Source organism: Callospermophilus lateralis, chromosome 8 (assembly GCF_048772815.1).
Source record: "Callospermophilus lateralis isolate mCalLat2 chromosome 8, mCalLat2.hap1, whole genome shotgun sequence".
In the NCBI taxonomy this organism is placed as follows: Eukaryota; Metazoa; Chordata; class Mammalia; order Rodentia; family Sciuridae; genus Callospermophilus; species Callospermophilus lateralis.
The window spans coordinates 98147966-98171550 of record NC_135312.1 but is presented as its reverse complement, the minus strand read 5'-3'; the positions used below and the strand labels follow the sequence as shown (position 1 = coordinate 98171550).

Below are 23585 nucleotides of genomic sequence, written 5' to 3'. Positions count from 1 at the left end.
TATTTTATAAGGCTTTTGCATATTAAAATAACAGAACGAATCCCAAGTAAATGCTTCTAGGTTCAAAAGAAACCGATAAGAAATGCACAATAAATGGTAATGGAAAATGTAGAGGATACTGTCTAGAAGAACGTATTTATTCCTCCAATTGCATTTAGCAGTACACCTCTGTTCCAACAGTCTCACTTTGCTAAAGCTTTTATTTATCAGGATGATGTACTAAATGGATGAAGGAAAAACATATTCCCACAGGGGTAGAGGGAGGAGCAAGCTCAGGGGCCAGAGCAAGTAGATGGGGTAGGATTGGGGGGAGGGGCGGAGTGTAGTTGCCACTAGAACTTTGGGCAAATGCCCTGGTTCTAGCCGTAAAATGGTAATGAAAATATTATTTGTAAAGTACCCATGCAGTGCCTCACACATAGTATGTATTCAAAAAAGAGAAAAAGGAAGAAACAAAAATGGAAGACAGGAGAGAGAGGAAGGATTCTTTCCCGTAGTAGAGGTTACAGTCCAGGTTTAGGTGATTTTATTAGACTCAGCTGCTCAAGATCATGTTACATGATAAATCCATCCTACTACTAGTGCATAAAAAGAAAAAAATAAATATAAAAAGAAAAATAAATACAATATATGGTCAGGTTTAAAAGCAAAATAAACATACCCTAGGCCCAAAGATACAGAAACAAAATAGAGTGAGCAAGACCCACAGCGCTGTGGTTGGCAGTGACCAGCAGGGGGCTCAGCCCCTTCAGAATAAAGGAGCCTAGAAGTGGTCACTACAAGACAGGGGCTGCGGGGTGGGCTGCCAGGAACTAGGACCTGACTGGCTCCTTCTGTAACATAAAGTAGGGTTAAAATTGCAAACTTCAAGCAAAACTGGTAAGAGGGAAAAAAGATGAAATCACAAATAATTAATACTACCAACGGAAGGGTCATGAAAGCAGATAGAATAGATAGAAATGATAAACATAAATATAAATATATATATATATATATATATATATATTTGTATATACACATACACACGCTCACAGAAACACTACACATAAATGCACATATTTATCATCTATTGTAACCCCCCAAAATTTCAAAACTACTTAGCTTTAAAAATACCAATTTATAATGTTTGATTATGTGTTGACCAATAAAGTTTTCAGAATTTGAAAAAAAAATTATAAATTAACACAACAAAGAACTTTATGTCAATAACTCCAAACACTTAAATGGAAAAAAAAATTGAAACATATATGTAAACTAACACAATCAAAATAAAAAGAAAACTGAAAGACTGTATTTAACAATAACCAGTCAAGCAAATGAACTGGCAATTGGTTACGTTCATCAATGACATCAGGACCACATGGTTTTACAGGTGAGTTTTACTAATCTTCAAGGCAAAGGTGATCCTTATCTTTTATAAATAGTTTGACAGAGTAGGAAAGTGGGAGGAAGAAAAATAAAAATTTCACTTCTAAACAAACACTTTAAATAAATGATTGGTAGTATATAAGAGGGAATAAAATGTCAGAAATTATCCCAAGAATGCAGGATGTTTTAATATCAAAATTTACATCTGAATAATAAACTGCATTTCTAGATTAAAAGACAAACCCACAAACCATATTTTCATCTCAGCAGATACTAAATAATTTTTTAAGGAAAAAAAATGTTCAAATTTACCACTCAACTGTGAACAAAACTCTCAGGGAAAAAGAAAAAACTTCTTGGCAAATCAGAAGTAGAAGAAAACTTCCTTAACCCCATATAGTGTCTCTATTAAAAAACCGGAGAAAACATCATGCATAATGGTGAACCAGTAGATTTATTTTCCTTAATGTCAGGGAAGACAAGAGTCCCATTATTACCTCTTCTTTCCCACATAGTCCTGGGCAGCCTAGTTAATTTTGTAAGACAAAATAACAACAAGTTATATGTAAGGAGTAGAAAGGAAGAGAAAACTATGTTTATTTGTACTCAAAATAAGTAACAACAAAATCTGATAAACCTGTTTTTAAAATTCAAATGGAGATGCTGAGGGTCAAAATGAATTAAGAGAACATTTGGAAAGGACTTGACTTACCAAACAATAAGATTTACATTTAAAGCCTTATAAATGAGGTAATGTGATGTTTGTTCAAGACTCTTACACACCTCCATATGATTCATAAGAACAGACACGACACTACAGTGGGGTCATGGAAAAGCTAGACAGAATTGGTTCTGAAACAATAGAGGAAAAGTATTTGAAATTAGATCCTCATTCACAGAAATAACACCCAGCTTATAGGTGTTATTTGGCTATGATTTGACTACAAAAGATTTGAGTAGCCCAGGAGCGCTCCCAAGTCCTGCTGGTCTCTTGTTTCCTGTTAGCTTCATCCTGAACCCTTCCATTGTCATTCTGTGTTAAAATCTCATGTATGGAAAACTGAATGTATTTTTCCTAAAATAATATAGAAACATGAAGTAGAAAAGTTGATTGTGCTTGAAGATTCCATTACACCAAAAATAATAACTGGCTTTCTTATCACCAGCTGTTTGAGAGGCACTAATACATAGTTAACGACTGAATGATCCTAGCTTGTATTTTTCTGCAAGTCACATTTTCACAAAGACGTTAAATTTGCATTGCTGCTGTATGTTTTGTTTACACACATTTCGCAGAAGGGCCCTACTGTTTAAAGTAAATGTGAAGTGGGTCATTACAGTACTTATCCCAGAGTGATAATCCTTATATAAATTGATACCTTTATATAAATTAGTAACATATACTTACATGTTTTAGAAATTTAATTCCAGCTACAATATCAAGACAGCTCAATGAAAAGATCCAATAAAAAGACTCCCTGTGCATTAGTGAGCCTGCAGATTCTCCATGACACATTTTAATGACAGGCTTGTTTTCAACTTCCAGAAAATCACACCCATAGCAGGCAATACCAACATGTTAGTCCATACATTTCCTATTTCTAAACTGTTTTTAACTTTGAAAAAATTTGTTTACATTCACTTATTACAAGCAGAAAAATGAAAATATATATAAATATTACTTAAAAAATTTAATTAAGAAGACACAATGCAGCCCCTTGCCCTCCCACCAAAACAAAGGATGTGTCAAAATCAAGTACAAATGAGAGCGGGAACTACACACAATTAAGATATTGTATTTATAGACTTTTACTGAGTTTTTATTCTATTTTTTTTAATCCTTTTGTCCTCACACTATTTTAATCCCTATTTTGGAGATTAGGAGACTCTTAGGAGATATAAGGAAATTAAAAATACTTGAAAATTCCAGACACAGTTTTTTACCTGCCTATTAATTAATTATGTAATAACCTATGAATATGAAATATAAAAACAAAAAGTACTTGTCAATTTGCTAGTGGTTCTTCTTTGCTACATCTTGTCTAGTAACAAATCCATGTGAAGTATAGTAGCACAGAGTATAATATTTGTACTCCATTTGTATATACTGGTATTTGAAATGCAAAAACTGAATTCAGGTAGCCATCAGATGAGATGCCATTATCCATATAGGAACTTGTAATAATGGCATTACATAATAGCAATTTATTACCTCCCAACAGTTGATCACAAAGAAAGAAGATTTAATGTCAGGAATTAAATCAGGAGCCTGGGACATTTCTAGGTCAGTGCTGGAAAAAGTTGCCAGATTGGAGTTAAGTTTAGAACAAGAGAGAAATTTTTGTTAACTGAGTAAGTTACTGATTTCAATCAAACACTGGATGTTTAATTTTGAATTGGCAAGCTAGGATCTCTATTTCCCTATCAAATACAACTAAATATTATTTTAATTTTATGTCTTACATTAAAGCCAAGGCACTAGGAATAACTGAAATATCCTCGGGGAGCTGTGAGTTCAAATTTCTGGCTTGGAGTAAATCTCTCAAACTATCTCTGGAACCAAATGACGATAGAATGTAATTCTTGGCAAAACATGGAGACACTTCAACAAGACATGCCTTAAAATAATAACACATAGTACAAATAAAATCCCTGAGCTTAAAACAAAAGAGCAAAGAACCATGAAATGAAATTCTCTGCTGATTTACACTGAGAAAGCACCTGAGAAAATTCTGGAAGAAATCACAAACTCTGCATAGGATAGGTATTGACTCTTTTCCATGTTAAAATTTACTTGAAGGGATCTTTTAAAATCTCCTGAATCTGTATTTCTTTTTTGAAATTACTGTTTGATTTCCACATGGTTGTCAACATAGGGAGGTTCCAGGTGAGAAAAGATTCTTAAAATGGTGAAAATAAGTCACAAGATTGTCACAGCAGGATATGAGAGTAATAAAAAGAAAACCATAAAGAGAGAAGAACATCCCCCTTCTTACCTAGGTGGTGCTGAATAATAATCACTTAATAGTGCTGTGTCTCTGTGGAGTCTGTAGTGTCGCTGGTGCCTGATGTGTGACTGCAGTGTGGGTTTATATGATGAGTAAGTGATGGTCACAGGCCAATGAGAGAAGAGTGTTCACTTCCACCTCAGTCTTCCTTCATGTCTTAGATGAAATATGCATATCCAACAGTTCAAGCCTGCAGAGACTTCTGTTTTTTATCGGTGTTTTATAAGATGTCTGTGTGTAAATAATCCAGCATGTTTGCATGCAGGATAAAGTCAGAGTCATGGTACTTACTTATGCAGATTGTATGCTCATTTATTCTTAGTCATTCACCACAAGTTTATGGTGAATGAGAAGACATAAATCCAATTACATCTTTTTACAGATACACCATGGCTCTCTTCCTTACTTTTGAAAGGTCTTGGAAATTCCTTTAGTGACCACTTCTCATCAGAGCCCTCTCCCAACAATCTTACCTTTACCTGCTGTTATGTTTTTTTTTTGTCACAATGTCTGATAATTCAGGGTATTTCATCTGTCTGTAGTCTCCATCTGTAGAATGAAAGCTGCAGTTGACACTTACTTGTTTTCTTTACTGTTGTCTCCTTGGTTCTGAGAGGAGTGTCAGGATGTCATAGGCAATAAAATACATATTTGATGACTGAATTATCCTAATTTGTATTTTTCCATAAGACATGTTTGCACAAAGACTTTACATTTGCATTGCTGCTGGTATGTTTTGTTTGCACTCATTTCACAGAGGAGCCATGTTGTTTAAAGTAAACCTGGAGTGGGTGACTCCTGTATTACTTATCCTGGAGTGATAATCATTGTATAAATTTATATCTGTATATAAATTAGTAGCACATGCCTGTATGCTTTAGAAATTTAATTCCAGCTATAATATCAGCTCGATGAAAAGATCCAATAAAAAAGCCTGTGTGTACATTAGTGAGCTTGCGGATTGTTCTTGAAACATTTGAAGTTCAAGGCTGGTTTTCAATTTCTAGAAAAATCACACCCACACATGGCAATACCAACCTATCAGTCATGGACTATTTACTCTTTCTAAGGTGTTTTAACTTTAAAAAATTTGTTTACATCCATTTATCATAAGCAGAATAAATGGAAGTAAATATAAATACTACTTCGTAAAAAGTTTAATTAAGACAAAATGTAACCCTTTGCCTACCCACCAAAAAATAAAAGATAAAATAAAATAAAAAGATGTGTCAAAAATCAAGTGCAAATGGAATAGGAGTGGAAGCTGTACAAAATTAACACACTATACTTATTGTCTTTCACTGAGTTTTAATTTCTGTTTTTTAAAAAATTCTTTTGTCCTCAGCCCAATCACTTTAATCCTTATTTTGGAGATTAGAAAACTGAGAAAATAGGGAAATTATTCAGAAATTTTTGATGGAACAGGTAGAATGAAAACCTAGGCCTTCTGATGAGACATTTAATATTTTTTTCCTATCTAATGCTGCCTGTCAACAATGAGCAACTGCTCCCGTTTTTTAAAAAATTAAACTAAGATATGCATTAATAGCACTTTCCTAATTTTCTATAACAAGTCCACCCACCCAGTACTCCACACAGCCATTTCTCCTCTATGATCCCACCTCTTCCCTGGCAGTACAATGGGTCCCAAGGCCTGTGCCTTTCTAAACCACAGATTTCCCTTCCTCTCATTTCTCTTATCCTAGCCCAGGCAGGTAGAGATGCTCCTAATCCACTGCCAGCTGTGGGAAAGTCAAGTAACTTAATCTCTCTGTGCCTCAGCTCCTTCATCCTTAGATGAGATTTATTCAACAGTAAATATTGATTTGTACCTCATCTTTTCCAGGTACTGTCATGGACACTAGTGATACAGCAGTAAACACAACCAGACACAAAGTAATCTTCATGAACACTCTCACAATGTTAGGAAAAACTCCCACATAGGGTTTTTAAAGGGTTACTAGGTACATAGATATGTGATTTAAGAGATGCCTAAAGCGTAGTTAGGGAGTGAGATGGTTATTGTTATTAGCCATTCATCTGAAGGAGGATCTTAACCCTTCCAGAGTCTAGACTCGGAGAGTCTTTTCTTTTCTGAAGTTGGGCATAGGAACTAAAGGCCAGGAAAAGAAGTCATTGTCAAACAACTTTTATTTTTCACCTGTCTTCATTCTCCTCTGAGGAAGTGAGCAGAGAACCAACTATCTGCTTGAACAGGGAGAAGGAAAAGGGGGAAGTGCTCACCCATCCGGTGCAGTTCCATCTCAGGTCACATGCCCTTCGTGAGCACCCTGTGCATCCCGATTGGACGCTGACACTTTATTCAGTATGAGAGAAAACTGAATAAATTGTCAGTGTGTGTGATAATGTCCACACAATAATCTGAAGGACTACTGTGACTTCATTGAATCTATTTTTATTTTCTCCGATAGCTTGTAATTGGAGAACTCATTTTTAAAAAGTCTTTATGGGAAAATTAAGAAAAAATCCATATCAGGAAAGAAAAGGGGAACATCATTTATAAATCTTCCAGACATTAAAAGGAGAAAAAGAAAATAAAAATAAAATTATGGTCCACCTGTGCCAATAGAGTCCTTGAAGGTACAATTTACTAATCTTACACAGAAGAGCCTGAATATGCCTGTTACAAGCTGAATTGTATTCTCCAAATCTACATGTTTAGGTTCTAATCCAAAGGGTCCCTATATGGGACAATATTTAGAGATATAAATATAGGGCCTATAAAGAGTTCATTAAGGTAAAATGACGTCAATACAGTTTTTTCTCCTTACTATGGTTTAGATAGCTATGTCCTCAAAGGCCCTGTGTTAAAGGCTTGGTCCCCAAACTGTAGCACTTCTGAAAGGTGGTGGAGCCTCTGAAAGGTGGGAGCAAAGCAGGTCATGCTTTCCAAAGGGATAAGCAGGACTTTGTTTGGTCTCTTCTTCCTCTCTTTTTGCTTCCCAGCCACCGTAAGGGGAGCAGCTTCTGCCATCATGTACTTCCACCATGATGTGGTACCTGATCACAAGGACAGAGGCCATAGTGTCAAGTGATCACATAATGAAATCTCCAAAACTGTGAGTCAAAATAAACATTTCCTCCTTTGAAGTTGAATTATTTCAGATGTCCTGTTACAGTAACTGAAAGATAAATAACAGCCCTTATCCAGTATGACTAATGTCTTTAGAAGAAGAGATTAGGATCCAGATAACCCTCAGATAGGGGGTAAGCCAGCAGAGGACATAGCAAGAAGGCAGCCCTCTGCAAGCCAAAGAGCGAGATCACAGGAGAAATCAGATTTTCCTGACTACTTGATCTTGAGTTTGTAATTGGAGAACTCTTAATTCTGTGTCATTTTTAATTAGCAAATTTCTCACTGCTGTTCAAAACACAAATCAGAGTCAATTTTATTAAATCAGAATCCAATTTGATTCTTGTTTTCCTTATTTTCCAACCTGGAGAGGATGTGGTGATACACGGTAGTGACTGAGAGTTTTAGCTTAGAGACATGAGCGCTTACGTGGAATCTCATCTCCACCATCTGTGAGCTCTGCAAATTCTGGCAGACCCTGCATTCTCTTGACATTGGTTTCCTCATCTGTACAGTGATGATAAAAATCATTCCTACTCTTCAGAGCTGAAAGGATTAAATGAGTTACTGTGTGTAAATCACTCAGTGCATTACTTAGAGGCAACTGCTTGATAATTATTAGTGGTTAGTACATGTTTTTTTTTTTAAACTTATTTATTTACTTTATGTGGTACTAAGGATCGAACCCAGTACTTCATATGTGCAAGGCAAGCTCTCTACCACTGAGCCACAACCCCAGCTCCAGTACATGTTTCTTTTATAATGAAAAATATATATATTTTTCATTATAAAAGTATATATATTATATATATATTTTTTTCATTATAAAAGAAACATGTACTGGAATATATATATATATATATATATATATATATATATATATATATATATATAAAATTTATTTATTTTTAAAGCCCACATATTAGTTCCTCTTTATTTATTTTGGTCAAGAGGAAGTGTTCAAACCTGTTTCTCCTTTTCTAGCTGCTGTGTTGTTGGGAAAGGAAGGAAGTCTCCAGGAGAAGCCCACAAAGCTGCCTTTACTCAGCTTATAGAGAGTTTGGGGTTGTTCTGGTATAGTTTATTTAGTTTCCTTTTCATAATCATTTATTCAGAAAACTAAAAATGTATAAAATGAGAGTATTTAGACCTGAGGTTGAGAAGGAAATAAAAAAATGTATGTGTCTTTCTCGGCTCACAAATTTTTTAGTGTCTGTGTTTTCCCAGATTTCAATAATAATACTATTTTTCTTACCTGCCTCTTCAGATACTGTGAGGAATTATATGGTAATTATCTCTAAGATTGTGTAAATATTTTATTCCCTAGCATTTTGGCTAAAAGGATTCTTGAATGTAAGCAAACAATAGTAATGTAAATTAGCTAAAATTCATGAGGTTCTTCCTGCTGGTCAGGTATAGAACAGAGTGCTTGCCTTATATTGTCTCATTTAACACACACAAACATTACAAATGTCCTTGAATGTAGTCACATAACTAAGGAGAGCATGTCATGAAAGTATAAATGGATATAAAATTCCTCAAACACTTGAGTCTTATTCATGAGATTTCAAATTTATTCTTCTTTCAAGGATGAGAAAAAATAAATATTAAAATACAGTAACTTATCTCACTTTTCAAGATTTTTCCAGACTCAATTACTATCACCTCTATATCAATGCATACTGTACTATAGGAGGAAGCACTGTGCAGTAAGCCCCACAACCTCTGCCTTCACCCTCTCCTGTGACCCCCAAAGAGTCACATCTCTTTTAGCCCCAGATTAGAAAATAAAAGAGTGAGCTAGTGACAATCGGAGTCACCTCTTGCTCTGTTATTTATTCAAAGACGTTCTCCCATGAAGACATTTCTCTGTCTTACATGACACTTGAATGAAAACGAAAGTCCCAAAGGGAACAGAGTTCATGGACTGAGAAAGCAGGTACACAAATTGTCCTTGCCTCCAAATCTAGCAACAAAGATAATATATTCAAAACAGAGGAAGACCACCCACTTTGATAATCCCAGATCACAGGATGGATTTACTATCTACGGAGACTAAAGGAATGTAGATAAAAGCTGAAAGAGATTTTTTTTTTTTGGATCCAAATGTCCTACTAAAAGTTACCAAGGTACTCATTAAAATAACTTGTGTGTTTGAATTTTTTTTTACATATTTTGAAAATAAACTATTCTGAAGAGGTATGTTTTCCTCATGAAAACTATAAGAAGACACTTTTGGAGACTAAGAATGTGTCAGAAACTTTCTAGGACTCTCCAGGGAGGTAGTAATAGCCAACACTGACATTATTGCTTAAGGATTTTTTTAATGGATTTTTTTGTTTAATTTGCCAAAGCCTCAAAACCAAAAAACAACAGACTAACATAGACCAGCTAGTCTACCTTCAGAGCCTTTGGTATTAATTACTGTTAGATTGCATCAAAAAATATAGATCATTAGAATGAAGAAAAAGGATCAGAGTACTATCATTGGCTAGCACTTTTACTTATGATTATCCAACTATATTTTTCCTGACTGTACATATCAAGTAAATTTCAAACAAACAAACAAAAACAAACTTCACATTATAAGAACCAGGAGACCTCTCACAGTGCCAGGACCAATATTCAATGCGTGTTGGCTACATGAATGTTAACCGAATGATAATCTTACATTATGTAACTTTCAGTTCTAAATTCTTTCTCCTAAATTTTTTTTTCCCCTACCATTTCTTTCTGGAAACTGATTTTGCATGCCTTCATTTCAAACAGAGGATTTCTGGAAAATACTTTGAGATTAGCTTTTGGTGCAAAGAGAGGAAACTACTTAGAACAAAGGAAATAGAGACATCTTGCTTTCTGCTAACACAGTTAACATCTGCTGCCCTGTGGCTAGTCAAAAGAGAATTCTACAGTGAAAGGAGAATTTTAAGGGAGTAAATAAAGCCACAGGGCTGGGGATGTGGCTCAAGCGGCTACGCGCTCGCCTGGCATGCGTGGGGCGCTGGGTTCGATCCTCAGCACCACATAAAATAAAATAAAGATATTGTGTCCACCGAAAACTGAAAAATAAATATTAAAAAATTCTCTCTCTCTCTAAAAAAATAAAATAAAATAAAATAAAAATAAAGCCACAATCTTTAGAGCACAAATTAATACAAGACTATGAACAACACACAACTTATAAAAGCAAAGGAGAAACAATTCTTATTTATCATAGTAACAGAAAGATACAGAAAACAGTGAACAAAGTTATGCTAAAACATATTTTTCTGACTTTCCAAATATAATTTTACTACTTGAGGACTTTGGGTCTTCAGAGATCTGAGCCAGAGAGAGAAAAAATACCAACTTTTTCAAAAATTCTGGGATCCAGTCCATAAAGGCGCAGAGTCTGTCTTCTGGTATTATGTACATTTGGTTGATGGAGACAGTTTAAATGTCTCATAGGAAGCTTAAGCCTCAATTACAATTGACCATCAAAGTTTGGAGATGAGATCCAGAAATGTCACCAGTTCTGGGTTGTGGAAGAACACAAATAAACAGTCCAAATCTGTCCTCTGTGAACACCAACTGATAGATAATGTGTAAATGTTATCCCAAAGACTTGTATGCTTCCTAAAAACTAGTGCAGAGCCTATCACCCAGGTAAGAAATGTCACACACCATAGTGCTAGAAACAGCATCTTTGGTGTAATTGGTTGTTAGGGTGGATTTGACAGTTTGGATGCTCTCATCCCTCTTCCAAATCTATTTGTTTTCCTCTCAAAATTCTACGTCCTTTCATAGAGAGAAATCTGCCCTAATAAAATGGTGCTGTTTAATCAAGGAAAGAAAAGTCTACATATACATATGTACTTAATGTAAGATTATCTTTCAGTTAGCATTCATGCAACCAATATGCATTGAGTACTGGTCCTGGCACTGTGAGAGGTCTCCTGGTTCTTATAATGTGACGTTTGTTTTTATTTGTTTATTTGTTTTTAGTACACGGGATTGAACCCAGAGGCTCTTTGCCACTGAGCTACACTGAGATCCAGCCTTTTATTTTTTTTTAGGGACAAGTTCTTGCTAAGTTGCCCTAGGATCTCTCTAAGTTGCTGAGGCTGGCCTAGAACTTGCCATCTCCTACAGCCTCTCCTTTCACTGGGATTATGAGAGTATGCCACTGTGCCTGGTGTAATGTGAGTTTTTTGATGTTTGGAAAGACTATTGAAAATAAGGAACTTTCTAATACTATTTCCAGGTTTCTGTCACTGTCTAAGGTGAAAAATGTTTTGATACATAGGTATAGTCATGAATCGTTTAATGCAGGGATACATTCTGAGAAGTGCATCATTAGGCAGATTTGTCTTGTGAACATCAATGAATGTGCCTACACAAACCTAGATGGAATAGCTTAGTACATACCTATGTGGTATAGCCTCTGGCTCCTAGGCTGCAAACCTTTATAGCATGTTACTATACTGAATACCTTATGCACTTATAACAGAATGGTAAATATTTGTATGTCTAAACATACCTAAACACAGAAAAGATACATTGAAAATATGGTACAAAAGATTAAAAATGGTAACCTGTGCCCACACATACCATGAATGGAGCTTGTAGGACTGGAAGTTGCTCTGATGAGTCAGTGAGTGAGTGAGTTGCAGGCCAAGGACACTCCTGTGCAGGACAATAGATTTTATCAACCCTGTATACTTAGGCTACACCAAATTTATTTGTAAAACTTCTTTCTTCAGTAATCAAATTAACCTTACCCTACTGTGACTTTTCTATTTCTTTTAACTGTGACTTTTTTGCTTTATAAGCTTCTTCTTTTCAACTCTTTTGTCATAACTTAGCTTCAAATACAAACACATTTTATAGCTGTTCAAAATATTCTTTCTTTATATCTTTATTCTATAATCCTTTTTCTGTTTTTAATATTTTTACATTGTAAACTTTTTTTTTTTTTTATTAAAAGCTAAGACACAAGCGCACATGGTAGCCTAGACCTACCCAGGGTCAGGAGCTTGAGTATCACTGTCTTCCACCTCTGCCCTTGTCCTACTGGATGGTCTTTAGGGGCTGTAACACTTATGGCACGGTCATCCTCAAGGACAGTAATGCCCCCTGGAATATCTCCTGAAGGGCCTGCCTGAGGAGCTTCTGTCACTTGTTCTTTTCAAAAATATGTCTATGGTGGGTTGTTTCCTTTTTTTTTTTTTTTTGCCATAGATTTGCCCATAAATGGATAATGTGCCATGAACATTCCCCTTCATTAATGAAAATCTTTTGATGTTTGGGTCCATGTTTTTAAACATTTTTTAAGGAGCTTATTGAACTTCCACTAAATTCTTCACTGTAGATTTCTTTGGAGTTGATCTTTTTTACTTTTTTCCCCCTTTTGATACTGGGAATAAAAACCAAGGGTGCTCTTCTATTGAATTACATCCTCAGTCCTTTTCTTCTGTTTTTTATTTTGAGACAGAGTCCTGCTAAGTTGCCCAGGCTGGCCTTGAATTTGCAATCCTCCTGTCTCAACCTCCCAAGTAGTTGGGATTACAGGCATGTGCCACTGGGCCCAATTTGTACCTTCCTTTTTCTCTTGCCCCTTTTTCAGCTCTATGTTCCAGTTCCAGTTCCAACAACTCCTCATTAACCACTTCCTCAGGAACATTCTCCAGCAGCTCCTCAATGTCATTTTTATCCACACCCCGTTTAAGTTGTATAATGGTTAATCTTACTTGTCAACTGGACTGGACGGAGACAAGCCTAGAAAATTGGTAAATCACACTTGAAGGTATGTCGAGGGTGTTTCCAGAGATGACTGGCATTTGGGTCAGTGGACTGAGGGGAGAAGATCTTCCCTGAATGTGGACAGCACTAGCCAACAGGCTGAGGTCTGGATGGAGCCAAAAGAGGAAGAAGGGGAAGCTCACACACACGACAAGTGTGAGTCTTGTGTTTTTTTTTTTTATTTTGTTTGTTTTTTGCTGCTGCTGTTGCCTGTGAACATCAGATTCCAGAATATGAAGCCTTTGAATGAAGTCTTATGTCAGTGACTCTTCAGGGATCTTCTAACCCTTCAGTCTCAGGCTGGGCTATATCATTGGTCTTAATCATTGTGAGGCTCCTGCTTTTTGGACTGAGTAGCTACTGGTTTCACCAGCTCTCCAACCTGCACATGGCCATTGTGGGACAATCTAGCCTCTATAATCACATAAGCCAACCTAATAAATGGCTCCTGTAAACACACACACACACACACACACACACACACACACACACAGATTGGTTCTGTTCCTATAGCTAATCCTGACTAATACAAGTTGTTTGCCATCCCAACCAAGGCTGGTTGATTTTTGCAACCTCATCATCCTTGGCAAATCCTTTGAAGTCATAGATGAAAAATCTTGATTGTCTTCTTTCAGATATCCCTCATATCCTCCTTGGTGAAATCATCCTAAGCCCAAGGAAAGTTCTTGATACAGTCATAGATGCTGTTATCCTTCCAGAATTTCATTCGTGCCTTTATGTCTTTCTCAGCTGCAACATAGTAGGGCAAAGGTCCTCCTCAGGATGTAGGCCTTAAACCTTCTGTACAACCTTTGACCCACTGGTCAGATGAAAAGGGTATTTGGAGAGAGAAACAGCATTTTGCAATTGGAATGAAGTTCACCATAAAAGGAGGATGTGGGGTTGCCTTATCAGCAATAAGCAAGATCCTCTCCAACCATGCTTCTTCATTTCACTGGCACAGCAGTTCAGGAGGCTCCTCAGCTGGGCCATTCAGGGTTTCTTATTGCCCCTGCAGGACACTGATAGTGTACGCTTACTGATGACTTGAAGGCTCTGGGATTCTCACTGTGCCACCTCACAAAGGATTTCAATTTGTAGTCTGCAGCTTTGTTCAAAGCAAGACTGTTCTCCTGTCTTGAAACCTGGAATTGATTTGGCCTCCTTTGGATAAAAATCCTGTCAGAAATCTGTTTCCAGGAAAGGGAGGTTTTGTCCGTACTGAAGGTTTGTTCAGGCAAGTAATTTTCCTTCACCATCAGCTGATGCAGAGTTTCCAAAAATTCTTTAGCTGCCTTCACATCAGCACTCGCAGACTCACCACTGGCTTTTACATTATGTAATGAATAAGGATTCTTGAGTCATTCAAGCCACCCACAACTAGCAGTAAATTCAACATTATAGTGCAGACTTTTCTTTCAGCATCACAAATAAACATTTTGTTTTGACTGTGCTTGTCATGGAGCTGAGTTTCTGTGTCTGGTCTTCAAGCCAGGTCATTGGAACTTTCTCCTTGTCTGATGTAGGACTGTCTCTAATTTTCCCTAGTCTTGTTGCCTTCAATGGGGCAGATCCTTTACAGCTTCAGCCACTTTGTTCTTGTTTTTCAAGATCATAGCTATGGTGAAATGGGATGTCTCTGACTGGCAAACAGTATCATCACTGATTTGCCATCTTTATAGATCTTAATAATTTTTAATCTTGTTTCCAAGTCACTCACTCAATGTGGCCTCTTACTGGCAACATTAGCAATTGATTTTGTTTGCATATATCATTTTAATGATTTTTTGATATAAGATCACGTCAAACATGAAAGATAATATTGCATTCAAGAGATAAATGTGAGTTGTCTGAGGCTGCACCAGCATAACATAGTGTTTTATAGAGACCATTTTGTTAGTAAGAGTAAACTCTGAAATAATAATAAATAGGTTAGTGAACATCTAAGCCATATAGTATATATGAGCAAATATTAATACTACACATAGTCATGTGTGCTGTCCTATATGACTGGCAGCACAGTGTGCTTGTTTACACCAGTGACAACACAAACACGTAAGTACTATGTTGCACTGTGACTATGGCGATGAAATCACGAGGTGATAGCAGTTTTTCAGTTCCATTATAAAATGACAAAGTGGATAGGAAAGAAACTCTACTAAGGAAAAATATTTAATTATTGAATAATTGTCTTATTTGATAAAATTTCAGTAAATCCAAACATTAGGTATATTTATTTCATAAAAAGGGTAGTTGTGGGTCTAATAATGCAGTTACTATTAGACCTGTTTTAGAGATGAGAAAATTAAAGCTTTAGAATGATTAAGTAAAATACCCAAGGCTATGAAGTAGTGACACCATATATCATTAAAAACGATATATGCAAACAGAATCTCCAGTGTGTTATTTATAACTGTGTCAAAATGCTTCACCAAGTTTTGGTTAACAGCAACGCTGAACTAAAAGTCTCTTGGATAAAGGAGTTGCCATGAAACATCCCTTACAAGTTTAGAGCTTCTAATTTTTTCACTGTTAAATCAGACTGAAATGTAAAGACTGGGATAAATACTTCCAAGTGTTACTATTTTCCTAAAAGTGTTAAGTACACAAAATCAAACTTAGATATATAAATAAAACTGAGCACTGTGAGTGCTCAACTGTTTCTTATCATTTCCTCTGAGACTGTTTTTATCTGTTGCCTAGAGGTTTCTGGACTCAGAAACCACAGTTTCTTTATCCATTCATCTATTAAATGGCATCTAGGTTGCTTCCACAGTTTAGCAATTGTGAATTGTGCTGCTATAAACATTGAAGTGGCTGCATTACTATAGTATGCTATTTTTAAGTCTTTAGGGTATAGACTGAGGAGTGGGATAGCTGGGTCAAATGGTGGTTCCATTCCAAGTTTTCTGAGGAATCTCCATATTCTTTCCAGATTGGTTGCACCAATTTTCAGTCCCACCAGCAATGTATGAGTGTGCCTTTTCCCCCACATCCTCGCCAACACTTGTTGCTTGTATTCTTGATAGCTGCCCTTCTTACTGGAGTGAAATGAAATCTTAGAGTAGTTTTGATTTGCATTTCTCTAATTACTAGAGATGTCAAACATTTTTTCATATATTTATTGATCAATTGTATATCTTCTTAGAAGTGTCTGTTCAACTCCTTCTCCCTTTTATTTATTGTGTTATTTGTTTTTTTGGTGTTAAGTTTTTTGAGTTCTTCATATATCCTGGAGATTGGTTCTCTGAGGTGCATATGGTAAAGGTTTTCTCCCATTCTTTAGGCTCTCTCTTCACATTATTGATTGTTTCCTTTGTTAAGAAGATTTTTAGTTTGAATCCATCCCATTTATTGAGTCTTGATTTTATTTCTTGCGCTTTGAGAGTCTTGTTAAGGAAGTTTGGGGCCTAATCCAACATGATGAAGATTTAGACCTACTTTTTCTTCTGTTAGGCATAGGATCTCTAGTCTAATTCCTAGGTCCTTGATCCACTTTGAGTTGAGTTTTGTAAATGGTGAGAGATAGGAGTTTAGTTTCATTTTGCTGTATATGGATTTCCAGTTTTCTCAAAACTATTTGTTGAAGAGGCTATGTATGTTTTTGAAGCCTTTGTCTAGTATGAAATAACTGTATTTACGTGGGGTTGTTTCTGTGTCTTCTATTCTGTACCATTTGTCTATAAGTCTATTTTGGTGCCAATATCATGCCATTTTTGCTCCTATAGCTTTGTAGTATAGTTCAAGTCCTGGAATAGTGATGCTACCTGCTTCACTCTTCTTGTTAAGAATTGCTTTGACTATTCTGGGTCTCTTATTTTTCAAACAATTTTCATGATTTCTTTTCCTATTTCTCTAAGGAATGCCATTGGGATTTTTATTGGAAGTACATTGAATCTGCATAGTGCTTTGGGTAGTATGGCCATTTTGAAAATATTGATTCCGCTTATCCAAGAGCATGGGAGATCTTTCCATCTTCTAAGGTCTTCTTCAATTTCTTACTTTAGTATTCTGTAATTTTCATTGTAGAGGTCTTTCACCTCTCTTGTTAGATTGATTCCCAAGTATTTTATTTTATTTTTAAGGCTATTGTGAATGAGGTAGTTTTCCTAATTTCTCTTTCAGATGATTCATCACAGATGTATAGAAATGCATTTGATTTATGTGTATTGATTTTATATCCTGCTACTTTGCTGATTTCATTTATTAATTTTAGAGGTTTTCTGGTGGAATTTTTTGGGTCTTCTAAATATAGAATCGTGTTGTCAGCAAATAGTGATAGTTTGAGTTCTTATTTTCATATTTGTATACCTTTAATTTCTTAAATTTCATCTGTCTAATTGCTCTGGCTAGAGTTTCAAGGTCTATGTTGAAAAGAAATGGTGATAGAAGGCACTTCTGTCTTGTTCCAGTTTTTAGAAGATTTAGGCCTACTTTTGATTTTTCTCCACTTAGGATGATTTTGGCGTTGGAAAACCCTTCCTATTCATCTTTGGTCTGCCTGCCATGCTTTGCATTTTTAAGTAGATTAAATAAGAATGAAAAGTGTGGACAGCTATCATTTGAATCAAATCATGGCTTTTGACACTCGTGGCTACATTTGCCCTGGGAGCTGCCTTTGCAAAAGTGTAGGTTGAGGGGCTGGGGTTGTGGCTCAGCAATAGAGTGCTCATCTACACAGGTGAGGCACTGGGTTCAATCCTCAGCACCACATAAAAATAGATAAATAAAGGTATTGTGTCCATCTACAACTAAAAATATATATTAAAAAAAACAAAAAGTGTAGGTCAAGATGCCCCAGTTTCTATGGTGACACCAGCCAGAGTTATCAGTCTAGGCCTTGAGTTTAGTATCAGCACCCAGGAATAGAGAATTCTGAGCAAAACAAGATGACCCCAAATGACTTGCCAATCCTTCATCCTTCAGATCACCTGCTTTGCTGAAACTTTCCACTATTGACATTTTGATGATGACACCTATAAAATAAACTCACTGAGCTAGCTCTGAGTCAGCCAAGCCTCAGCAGGGCTTGGCTACCCACCTGGCCCCAGTCTTTACTCTGTGTGTTGTTTGTCTTTTCCTCATCCCCCAATGTTCCCACTTGTCCAGCTCTTAAATTAATAGCCAGGGCCTGGAGTAGAGATGAGGCCTTGACAGTTTGGCGCCTGGACAGGGAACTGAGGAGTTCCAAACAAGGACTGAGCAGGGTCTGGTTCCAGGGGAACTTCTTCATTGGTCAGACGGGGGATGCTCCCAGAGTCGTGTCAGTTCCAAGGTGAGGAGTAAATTTTTAGCCAGATATAAAACATGGGAAATGCTGGATCCAAAGAAAGGGATCTCTATTGTTTTCTTACCTTCTGCTAGATCTTTATCTCTCCTAGCTCGGTGTCTAAAATGTAAATTGCAGAGAACTGGATTAAGACCAAAAAAAAAAAAAAAAAAAAAGAAAGAAAAAAAGAAAAAAAAAAAGTCCCTTTTAAATTTAAGCCACTTCTGGCTGGCCATCTTGTCTTTCTCTGACACTCTGCCACTTTGCTTTCTTAACTAATTTCTCCCTAATCTGAGCCAAAAGTAATTTCTGATTTGATAAATGCTGTTAAATACATTTGTCTGATATCTTGGTTTTTACAGTTAAAAGTGAATAAATTAGATTTAACATAAAAGGGATCAATTTTCAAAAACATGCTTGTTAAAGAAAACACCTGATTAATTTACAAAGTTGGGGTGCTAAACATCAACTTCTAAGAAAATATGTTTAAATATTAAATGTGTTTTCATAAATTGGTAAGTGAAAAACGTTTGAGATTGCTTTGTATCTGTGTCTTCGCTAAAACGAGGTTACTAGGAGCTAAGATTTTATCAGGGGCAATATATATAAAGTCTAAGAGGTTTCAATTTTTATTTTTTTTTAATATTTATTTTTTAGATTTCAGCAGACACAACATCTTTGTTTGTATGTGGTGCTGAGGATCGAACCCGGGCTGCACGCATGCCAGGCGAGCACGCTACCGCTTGAACCACATCCCCAGCCCTAAGAGGTTTCAATTAAAATACCATTAAAAAAGTATTTCATCTTAATTTGTCTAAATTCAAAAATTTTACAAAGATTGTTTTTAAAATGTAAATTCAGAAGAGGGAAAGAGCTATAAGACAGTTTGTGATGGGATTAGATATAAGGCTTGTGATGGGAATTAGATAAGGTTTGTGGATAAGGTTTGAATAAATGATAAAAAGGTCTGAGTAACTAAATTAGTTACATAAACCAAAGTTTAATGCTCTATGTGTTAAAGTAATAAGATTTTCTTAAAACATTAATCTGCTCTTACCTATCAAGATAATTTCTTAGCTCTTACATTGCTTGGTAAAAGAAAAAAATGGCTGGTATCTGTCATCATCATATTCATTTATTTTGCATTAATCTCATTCCAGTACTCATGTTTCTCTCATAGAAGCATCCACCTCCCAGGTGACCTTGCACAACACAGACATCTGAGAAGGGACACCAGTCAACAGACGTTAGTGTCCCTGAGAGGGTACTATGAGGCTGGTCCTCTACATGATGGAAAAACTGAGAACTAGAACCAAGGGCTACAACTGGAAGGAACTCCATTTACAGGGTGAAAAAGGGTTGCTAGCAACACTGGGTGGTACTACAAGCAAACAGGAAAAAGCAATTTCCTTTTTCCTCTTCCAACCTTAAAGAGTCCCTTTAGTGACCTCCATTGGCAAGGTCCAACAGGCAGCTAGCTGGCCAAGGAGAAACAGTTGGCAGAAGCCCAGTCCAGCCCCAGATGAGAACTGAAGGGAAGGCTTGTAGCTAGGAGACATTAGCTTAAAAATGGGCACAGGGACCCTTTGCCTTGTTCTCTGAAGTGGGCTGCATATACCCAATGTGTGCAAAGGCAGTCCACCAGGAAATGGGAAGAGATCTATATATATATTCTTTAACCTAGGAGAAAAAGAAAGAAAATAAACTTTATTCATGTTTTTCAATGCAGCTTGATAGTGAAAGCTCTTTGGGAACACTAAGGGGAAGGGAATGGAAATAAATAATACAGCCCAGAGAAAATGAAATCACAAGAGGGAAACTGGTCTCAGTAAAACGTGATATTTACATTTATAGAGGCAATGACACGGAAATAACAGTAACAGAGATTTTTTTGTACAAGAGGACCCTGAAAAAAAAGTCAGTCTTTGAATTGTTTTGAATTTACAGATCGTGTGTTTTGCCCAGGTTCAATTTGCTATTCCTCTCATCTGGTGTAGTTCCTGCAGTAGTAGTAGCTAGGTAAAAGTTGAAGGATAACAGAGAGAAAGATGATTGGCTCCTGAGGATGGAAGAAAGTCTTTCTGAAGAATGATGCCTTTGAGTTAATATTGCACAGGGACTGAGTCCTAGAGACGACCATCAATAGATGAGCATGAAAGGCTGGTAGACTCCGGATCATAAAAGGTCTCACATGGCTTGCCAGAAAGAAAAGAAGTTCAGACACACACTGCATATAAACCTTCCTCCTTGAACTCTGTCAGTTGCTAGTACCATACTCCACCACTTATATCTTGTATATGTATATCAAACTAAGCCTTAATTTTATATTTAAATACAATCATTGGAACAAGCATTAATAATGGTCATCAAGAGCAACCAAGAGATCCCTTTAGATTCTATCTTTTAGAGTTTAAATTTAATCTAGTTGGATAAAGCTTTATTGAGAAAAAACTACATATTCCTTTAACGGAAACTTTAGAAGGTACGGTGAAGAAGAGAAGTATTTCAGGCAAATAGAAAGTTCCAGTAAAGACACAGAAGGAAGAGTGAAGAAGACATGTAAAATGTAAACATAAAATGGGCATCTGTCAGGGAAGCAAGCATGAGTCTGCAGGGCCTTAACCACCAAATTGAGATACCAAGTACTTCATGCCCCTCAGCAATGAAGAATCACTGAAGGTTGTAAGTATGGAAGCAACAGGAGGATAGTTTTGTTTGTGTACAATCCTGATCAGTGTGGACTGGAGAAATAAGAGAACTCATTCAGAAAAAAATGTGAGATTATATTAAGATATCATAGAAGGCTAGATGGAATCTTGGAGCGTTTCTCATAATATTATGATTTTATATAAATTCACCTGAGCCAACCGTAACGGCATAAGCAAAGTGTCTACTGGTCTGGGTAGTTCTGTCTAAGATCCCCTGTGGACACCATCAGCCCCATCCCCCAGCTCTAGGTCAGCACCTAGAGTTGCTTTCTCTAGGTCAGCACCATAGCAGCTCCCAGCCACTCACAAGTCCACAGGGGTTCTTCCACTAAATCCAGCAGAATATGGGGCTTCTCAACAGAAGCCCGGGAAACACCACCAAGACTCACGGGCTGTCTGAAGGACTGACATATCCATTAAGCACAGTATGGTCAAGTGCCGTGGCCCACAGTACTTTCAGACTCCGTGAAAACATTTTAGTGTCTTTTAAAATCAGATGAAAAAAAATAAATTTTATTTCCAAGAAGATGTATGATAAAAATATGTCTTTATATCAATGAAGTTATAAAATGTTATTATTTTACATATATATATATAGAGAGAGAGAGGGGCGGGGTTCACAAAACAAAACTATTCAGGGTCTGTGGAAGTGCTAATGTGGTCCAGGTGAATTGAGTTGTGTGCTTATCTATGAATCAATCACTGAGGCTAGAGTGATGAAATATGATGATTAGGGAAAACCAAAAACAGCTCAATTTACAGCTAAAGATCAGTCATACTCCAACCATTCAACCAGGAATAAGGGCAGTGATTTAAAGATTTTATTTCCAGAAATAGGAGGATGTAGCTGGACAGCAAATAACAGGTGTAGTGAGGAAATTTACTTTTCTGATGATACAAGAACTTGTATAGATCTTTGGTGCTGATTCTAAAATCTTTTAAAATTATGTGGTAAACTTCCCATTATACTCATTAATATATTTTATTTCCCTTTATGGTGTAGTTTGCATCTTGTAAGACTCCCAAAGGCCCATGTGTTGAAGACTTGATCCCCAACCATGGCACTATAACTGAGGTAATGGAATCTTCAGGAGGTGAGGGCCTAGTGGAAGGAAGTTAGGCCGTTGGGGGCGAGCCTGTGAAGAGGATATTGGGACCTGGCCAGTATCTTCACTTTCTGTCTTTATTTTCTGGTGGCTATGAAGTGAACAACTTCTTCTGCCATGAGTTCCTGCCATGATGTACTGCTCACTGCAGACCCTCAGCAACAAGGCCAATTACCACAGACTGAAACCATAAGCCAAAATAAACCTTTCCTTTATTAGTTGATTACATCACTTGTTGTAGTAATAGAAAGTAAATAGGATTTGTTATAGTAATAGAAAGCTGACTAACACACTTGGCAAATCCAAATTTTTAGTGTCAGTCTTTGAGGGGGAAAAAGACCTGAAGCAGAGTTTCAATGATTATTTGATTCCAAGGCTGTTGGAAAGAAACATAATTTTTAGTTAATCATAAAACTAATTTTAATTAAAGAAGATGAGGGCCTGGCTATTTTTCATCTGTTCGGCACTACCCTTTATGTCCTAATAGGGTTTTCCACTGAATTCTCTACCTTTCCCAACACAAAGGTGTACATGTGATTTGTGCAAAGTGAATCCAAATTGCAACTTTTCCATTAATGATTATTTTTCATTTAGTGAAAAGAAATTGCTCTACCTTATGATGGAATATCTCACCAGAAATCGAAAATAGGATTCAAAGACTGGCTATGGGTATTGGGTGGATGAGTCAAACTTTGACCCAGGATGTTGAATTATTATTTCATAAGCATGAAAAAGCCAGGCATGGTGGTGCATGCCTATAATCCTAGCAGCAGCTTGGGAGGCTGAGGTAGGAGGATCACAAATTTAAAGCTAGCCTCAGCAACTTAGCAAGGCCCTAAGCAACTTAGAGAGACCCTGTCTCAAAATAAAATATATAAAGTGCTGGGGATGTGACTCAGTGGTTAAGTGCCCTTGGGTTCAGTGACCAGTTCCAATTTTTTTTGTTGTTGTTGTTTAATTTATAAGCATGAGAGAAAAATGCATCAGTCTATCAGTGAGAAGGAGAGAAAGGATGGAAAGATAAAGAAGACAGCTTGGTTTTTACTCTCCTTGCTAGGATCCATGACTAGATTTTGGGATTGCAGGGAGCAGAACGGGTGACTCTTCTCATTAACAGCTTTGTGAGTATGGCTTTGGATCCCTGGTGCCAAATTATAACATTGAGTTGAAATTCAGATAGCTAAAATATGCACTCTATCATTTGTCACCTCAAGATCTTTCACCTACAGTAGCATCAGGGCTAGGACTCTT

At 36.6% G+C, this 23585-nt stretch overlaps 2 protein-coding genes across 5 annotated transcripts in view; one reads left to right on the top strand and one right to left on the bottom strand.

The window, feature by feature from the left end:
• Pdlim5 (PDZ and LIM domain 5) overlaps positions 1-23585 on the top strand; it is a 595024-nt gene that overhangs the window by 273721 nt on the left and 297718 nt on the right. The window lies entirely within an intron of this gene.
• Positions 1-23585, bottom strand: part of Hpgds (hematopoietic prostaglandin D synthase) — a 78534-nt gene that overhangs the window by 20819 nt on the left and 34130 nt on the right. The window contains exon 2 of one of the 4 annotated variants that reach the window (XM_076864190.2): positions 12061-12135. The exons of 1 other annotated variant lie outside the window; for it this stretch is intronic. In XM_076864190.2, coding sequence (XP_076720305.1) covers positions 12061-12063 — 3 coding nt within the window. In that variant the 5' untranslated portion in view covers positions 12064-12135. Of the gene's footprint in view, positions 1-4364; positions 4434-4849; positions 4926-12060; positions 12136-23585 lie in introns of those variants that run through there. 2 more of the 4 variants (XM_076864193.2, XM_076864192.2) reach the window with 2 other exon arrangements.